This window comes from Dipodomys merriami, unplaced genomic scaffold (genome assembly GCF_024711535.1).
Source record: "Dipodomys merriami isolate MVZ:Mamm:240054 unplaced genomic scaffold, mDipMer1.0.p SCAF_910, whole genome shotgun sequence".
Lineage (NCBI taxonomy): Eukaryota > Metazoa > Chordata > Mammalia > Rodentia > Heteromyidae > Dipodomys > Dipodomys merriami.
The window spans coordinates 350,393-356,962 of NW_027206525.1; the positions used below are offsets into that span (position 1 = coordinate 350,393).

General features: G+C 45.2%; 1 protein-coding gene across 1 annotated transcript in view; it reads left to right on the forward strand.

Annotated features, from left to right (window-relative positions):
• Window positions 1-2,604, forward strand: part of LOC138821402 (CDK5 regulatory subunit-associated protein 2-like) — a 41,700-nt gene extending 39,096 nt beyond the window's left edge. Inside the window, exon 7 of the mRNA XM_070013605.1 lies at window positions 1,187-2,604. Within this exon, the coding sequence (XP_069869706.1) occupies window positions 1,187-1,450 (264 nt within the window). The 3' untranslated portion in view covers window positions 1,451-2,604. The remainder of the gene's footprint in view (window positions 1-1,186) is intronic.
• The last annotated feature ends 3,966 nt before the right edge of the window (window positions 2,605-6,570 follow it).

The following is a 6,570-nucleotide window of genomic DNA, read 5'->3' on the forward strand; positions in this document are numbered from 1 at the left end:
CAAAGTCACCTGGGCAGTAAGTATTAGGAGGCCTGGCTGCCAGCCTGCGTTGTAGACTCTGATACTCTACTGTCTTAGTATATCACACTATAGGGGTAGATGAGGACAAAATCTGAAATGAATTAATGTTCTTGCTCAGAGTCTGGCATTTAATAGGCACTCAGTAAATGACAGGCTTTGATTTGTACCAGCTCTCATGGGCATGGACAGGCAAGACTTCTGGGAAGATGGAGCTGGGTAGGTAGGCACTAAGGAAAGGGCAGGAATAGCAAGCCAGTCCCTTCCTCAGAAGCTTTCTACAGAAAGCATCTCCCAGCAGCTCTTCAATGAGATAGTGCTTATCCTGTTTTATAGAATGAGAACTTGGAGCTCAAAGAGGTTAAGTATCTATCCAAAGTCCATAACGCAAGTACGTAGGAAAGTTGGGTGTTTCATTTCTGGAGACAGGGTCTTGTTATGTAGCCCAGACTGACCTGGGTAGCTCATACTGGCCTCAAATTCAGTCTTCTTGCCTTAGCTTCCAGAGTGCTAAGATTTGAGGTGTGCATCACCACACGCAGCATTAGCTAACTAGGTCTGAAAGCCAGTCCTTGTGATACATGATTCAGGTCTACCCCTAGGTCCCTTGAGTGAGCACTGAGGCCTTTCTCCCAACATAGACACTGCCTGCGTGTTTTAGATAATTTCCTTGGTGGCTTCTCTCAGCTCTCAGAAAGAGCACAGAGATTTTCACTGCTTAAATCACCTTGGAGATATGGAAAATGTACTTTAGAATTGTATAGTCATTATCTTAAAAAGACACAGTGAGGGGACGGTGGGGTGTGGGACGAATTTGAATGGAGATTACGATGACTTGGAAATTGATATGTGTTTAGTATTGAGAGGCGCATTTCTCCTTGTTCTCACTGAAGCTGTAAATATTGATCTGATTTTTCACAACCAAAAGTATCGTTCTCGTAGAGTTGAGTCTTTTCCATTGGAAATGCCTATTACTCTTCAGGATACAGGAGGGAAAAATGGCTGGCAAATGTATTTATTACCGATTCTTCCCATGTATAATACCATTCAGGGAGGGGAAATGTGCCGGAGAAAAAGTCATAAATATTTATATTTTAATCCAATTTCCTTTCAAAATGTTCCCAATTGTATTGAAAAATTGCATCAAATGCATTTAATTTAACTCTAGGATGTGAAAGCCGCCCAAGCAGAACTGGAGAAAGCCTTTGTGGGGACAGAAATGGAGAAGGCTCTTCGGCTGAGTTTGGAAAGCCAGCTTGCAGCGATGAAGAAGATGCAGGAGGGGGACTTGGAGGTGGCTCTGGCCCTGGATGAGAAGGACAGGTCTGCTGGGATCCCTGTGAAACCCTATTACCCTGCATTTGCAGCAGGGGAAAAATATTGCTTCCCTTCCCTTTCCCTGCCTTCTCTCAGCATTCCACACGGGGCCTGAGTTGCTTACTAGAACCCACCCAATACAGGAAAACAAAACTAGGGGCAGAATCAGGATGGAAAGGAAAAGAAATAGATAGTAATAGGAGGAGAGCATTAGTAGATAAAAATTCATGTTGAAACATTGTACTTAAATACTAACTCTAGTGTTCAGTATTGGCTAAAAGCCACCTGATACCCAAACGGAAAAAAACAAAAAAAGGAAGAACCAATTGTGTGGAATTGACATTCACATTACTTGCTAGCTAAAACAAGCCACAGACTCAGGAAGTCCAGTTTTACTTGGCACTGTTAAAGGGAAATTTCGAGTTCGTGGATAATCCAGAATAAGATAGGTGCCATTTGGTTCAGAGAAGTGGATGCACAAGAGGGCTTTTTAGTTACCATATGTTGCAATTAAGCTTTCGATAAAAATTAGAAGAAACCTGAAATTTTGTTCTTACATATTGACCCTCTTGTGTTATTTGATGGTCACTAAGTGAAAAGGATGAGGCTTGCGGTAACCTTGGTTGAAGAGCCTCACGTGTTTGGAATTTGATGACATTGTTCCAAAGTTAATGATGTGTTCTACAGGATTTTGACGTGGTTGATTTTCTTGATCACTCAGTGTCCCCGGGTGGATGGGTCCCATGTTGTTTAGGCCTCTTGTCTAACTGCTGTTTGCCTTTACCCCTGTTCTGGTCCTATTTTGAGACTTGAATAAAGACTTATCTTCAGTCATGGTTTAGGAAATCAGATGATTGTTCATCTGGATTATTAGTGAGAGGAGCAATGGATGCAGAGGGAGAGCCTGTGGCCTCCAAACTTAAGTGTGCTAGCTTCAGCATTTGGAGGAACTAGTATTTGTAGGATGCAATGTAGATTTTTCTCACCTGTTTGGGAAGATGGAAGTGTTGCAATTAGGAACTGAATTCTCTGAACCTTGGTAGAGGAAGTGAGTGTGACAATTTGCCTGTTTAAGGCCTTGAGTTTTTCTTTTTTTCTTTTTTTTTTCTTTTGTCGGTTGTGGGGCTTGAACTCTGGGCTTGGGAGCTATCTCTGCGTTCTTCAGCTCAAGGTGAGTGCTCTACCGCTTGAGCCACAGCACCACTTCTGGTTTTCTAGTGGTTAATTGGAGATAAATTGAGTCTCACGACTTTTCTGCTCCGGCAGGCTTTGAACCGTGATCCTCAAATCTCAGCCTTTTCAGTAGCTAGGATTATAGGCATGAGCCACCAGCGCCCTGCTGGCCTTGGGTTTTTCTTGGCCACATTGCAGTAATAGGAGTCTTCCTGGAGGGGGCACCTTGCCAAGCTCCACTGTAATTATTGACCTTTCCAGGCAGCATCCAGGAAGTCAGGAGCCACTTGACTGAGAAATTCCCACCTAAAATTCCACATTCTCTTCCCAGCTGATTAATAGTGAAGCTCTAAGAGTCTTTTTTTTTTTTTTTTCCAATTGTGAAAATACCGTACAGAGGGGTTACAATTACATGGGCAAGATAATGAGTACATTTCTTATCAAGCATTGTTGCTTCCTTCTTTGTTTCCCCTTCCCATCCCTTCCCATCCCTCCCTCCCTCTGCCCCCCCGTCTCCCTCCCCTCCACCCCCCCACACCCGCCAAAGTTGAAAAGTTTGTATTTCCACATAATGACTTGTACATCTCATTATGAACTTGTTTTCCTACACTATAGGTTCTAGCAGTTAAATTGGGGTAGAAGCTCAAGGAATGGAATAGAATAGAGTAGAATGTGGAATAGAATTCCAAGTGCCTGTGATGAGGAAGAAAGGAGGAGGCTGGAAGGGGTTTGCAAAGAAGTCCTGAAATAGAGCTGATTGGAAAGACCCTGTGTGTGTGTGTGTGTGTGTGTGTGTGTGTGTGTGTGTGTGTGTGTGTGTGTGTGTGTGTGTGTGTGTGTGTGTGTGTGTGTGTGTGTGTGTTGTGTGTGTGTGTGTGTGTGTGTGTGTGTGTGTGTAGTTCATTGCTTCTGTTGGATCATCATGTCCTTCGTTCAACAAATGTTTCCTTCGCATCTTCTGTTCTACATAATAGGATTGGAATAAAGGACTGAATGATACCAATTAGATCATTCTCATTCATCGTCTAAATTTAAGCTTGTCATGTAGTGAGGTGGAAAGGGTAGAAGAGGCACAAACAGCACAATCATTACCAAATTTAGTTTAGAGAGACTAGAAGTTTCCTGCAGCAAGTCCAGTAGTCCTCTTTTAATCTGTAGGGAATGTGTGATTACCTGAAACCTGAGTGTATGTTTTGTCCTACTCATAATTATATTAGAAATAGTAAAGGCATCGACAACAATAATAAAGCAGACCAAACACAACAGAATTCTATAATAAAAGCCTGTGACCATGTTCTCTCTCTCTCAAAATACCTTACTGTACTGTGTCTTGTTGTGATGCCCCATAGGTTGATGCACAGGCATTGTGGTGTTCTGTTAGGGTTACTTGGACACAAGCACTTTGTACAGTCCATGTGATAGCCAGGATGACTTCTGAGTGACCAGTGGGTGGGTAGCATCTATAGCATGGATGATTCATGTGCCAGGTGGGAAGGAGAGGACAGTATGAGATTTCATTATACTGTAGTGTGACATCCATTTAACATTTATGAATTATTTCTATCATGTTCACTTAATATATTTGGACTGTGGTTAACTACTGTGAATCTACTTTAGGTAAATGGATAAAGATGAGCTATTGTATGAGGCTGAGGAGAAATTACTTGGACAAAGAAATGGGTGTAAGGAGTTCCAGGGATAGGAATGGTTTGTATAATAGTCCAGATGAACAGGCAGGCGGGAAAAGCCATTCAGCATGGCCAAGTATTATGTTCTGGCAGGGCAGTGGGAAGAGGTGAGAAGAGGAACACTGGGGCTGTGTGGAAGGTCTGGGTTTCATCCCGAAGGTATGTGAGAAGCCACTGGAGTGTGAGGGATGAGGTTTGGGGGCAGGACCACAGTCAGATTTAGAGAGATCCCTTGGCTGGAATGGATTTGTTTGCTCTGGGTCTTTGTAGAAGGTTGGTCTCCTGCTGATAAAGACATTTACAGGGGAGGTGATGGTGACCAGGATGGACCAGGCTTGGAAGTGAACAGGTGGAGATGGGAGAAGGTGGCGTGCATGTGAGCTTCCAGGGCTTGGTTGGCTGAGGGAAGAGCTACAGTATTACTTAACCTCTCCCAGTATGAGCAGATGAGCCATGCTAGTGTGGTTTGCTGAATTTGGGAGAAGAAAGAAGATACGCTTTTGAGTGGAACTAGTGGACAGATGATGCTTTCAGACATAGTTCAAGGAGTCTGTGAGTGGAGGCCAGAAGGTGGGTGGATACATGGATCCAGGCTGACATTAGAGGACATGCATATTCTTTCTTTAACTGAGGAGTGAGGCCTGGGGCGTTTGTGTCTGGAATGCAGAGATACACAGGGTCTTGTTTCTGTGGAGCACCCTTGTGGTTTTGTACATCCTGATGGATGTAGCCATAGAGGCGAGTTCAGGACTCTGTGCTTGGGTGTGGGGCAGGGAAAGCCCTTCAGGAGGAACCCTGGGAGTTTCCAGCCCAGAAAGAATGCCAGGGTTCAGAGGCTGGCACGTTTCACAGGAGTGCTAGAGGAAAGCTGTCTCTGTCAGGGTGTCCTGCCTAAGTTTGACTTGCTCATTTGGGAAGGGAGTACAAAGTGTGGTAGACCACGTGGAAGTGGGGGATCAGGTCAGGGCTTCATGGAGACGGCACTTTCCTGGAGGTTCCTACAGAACTTACTGGATGGGCAGAGTCTGCTCTGTCAGTGTTGTGAATGCATCTGCCTCAGGCACAGAGGTCCCAGCCATACCCCACTCTGAGGGCAGCAGCCAGCTCTTCATTGACTTGGGTGATACTCTCTGGGGTTTAGGATCAGTGTGTTCCCTATCTGAAGCTCAGCCAAGGTCAGATGGTTAGTGTGGCTAGGTAGTTGGTTTCCGTGGTTGTGTCCTGGTGAGAAAAGTCCAGGTCTGCCACACACAAGAGTGACCCAGTATTGGACAGGCAGACTGTTACGACTAGAGGTCTGCACCTTCCTCGGATGGGCCCTGCCAGCATCTTTCTGGCTCCCAGCATCTTTTTCAGAGGCACTTATAGTCACTGCTTTCTTTCCTTCAGTCTGGCCTCTCAGCTGTTCTGTATGTTGGAGGCAGTATCTGGGAGCCCTGCAGGTTGAATGTGGCTAGCAAATACCTTTTCTTTGGTCTCCACAGAATTTTTCAGTTTGAATAGTTGCCAATATTGAAAACGGTTAATTTCACACAAAAGTATGAGTTTGTAGCTTCTCTCGAAAGCTTGAAGATGTGGCAGCGCCAGGCTCCATCTGTGGCAAGGAGGCTGCTATTCTCTGTCATTGAGCGGAGTTTTATTTGGCCTCAGTCTCACCTCGTGATCCCAGCCCTCTACACATTTTCATCATATCTAGAACATACTTGATGCTAATTAGCAAGGAGCAAATAAACAAGTTTATTGAGTTAGCATTCTATACAACTTGGCGTGACTGTACATTTCCATTTGATTTTGGGCTTATTTTAGAGCTGAGCCCCTAGAGGGCAGTCTTGCTCCTTCCTCTACGTTTTGGGCAACACCACACAGGTTGCCTGGTGCCCCCTGCCCCATTGAAGGGCACTGCTGGATATGTCAGCCGCCTCTATCACCTGACCTTCCCTGGGGGATGCTGATTGCTTCATGAGGGTGGCCCTCTGAGCCTCTACTCTGTGTACCACGTTCAGATACTGTCCAGGCTCAGCTACAGAAGAGCTCTTCTGAGTATTGAATGTTCTAAAAAAGTAATATTTACTGCAGGTGTTACTTGCTGAGTTCTGCTGTATGCCAGGCAATGTGGATCCCCAGGCCACACAAGCACGTTGCCCCATTCTATAACCAAAGACATGCAGGTGCAGAGAGGTCACATGACTTGTGGTCAGAGACCAATTCCTGCAAGGAGGTGGCTTGGTGGTCCAGAGAAGGATGTCTTCAGCTCTGCCTGAAGGGTATGGTGGGGCAAAGGTTCTTTGAGGAGAGGATATAGGGAGCTTATTGGATGGAGATGGGGGCAGGGTTGGGAAGGACATTCCAGGTAGAGGGTATTGATAGCACGTGC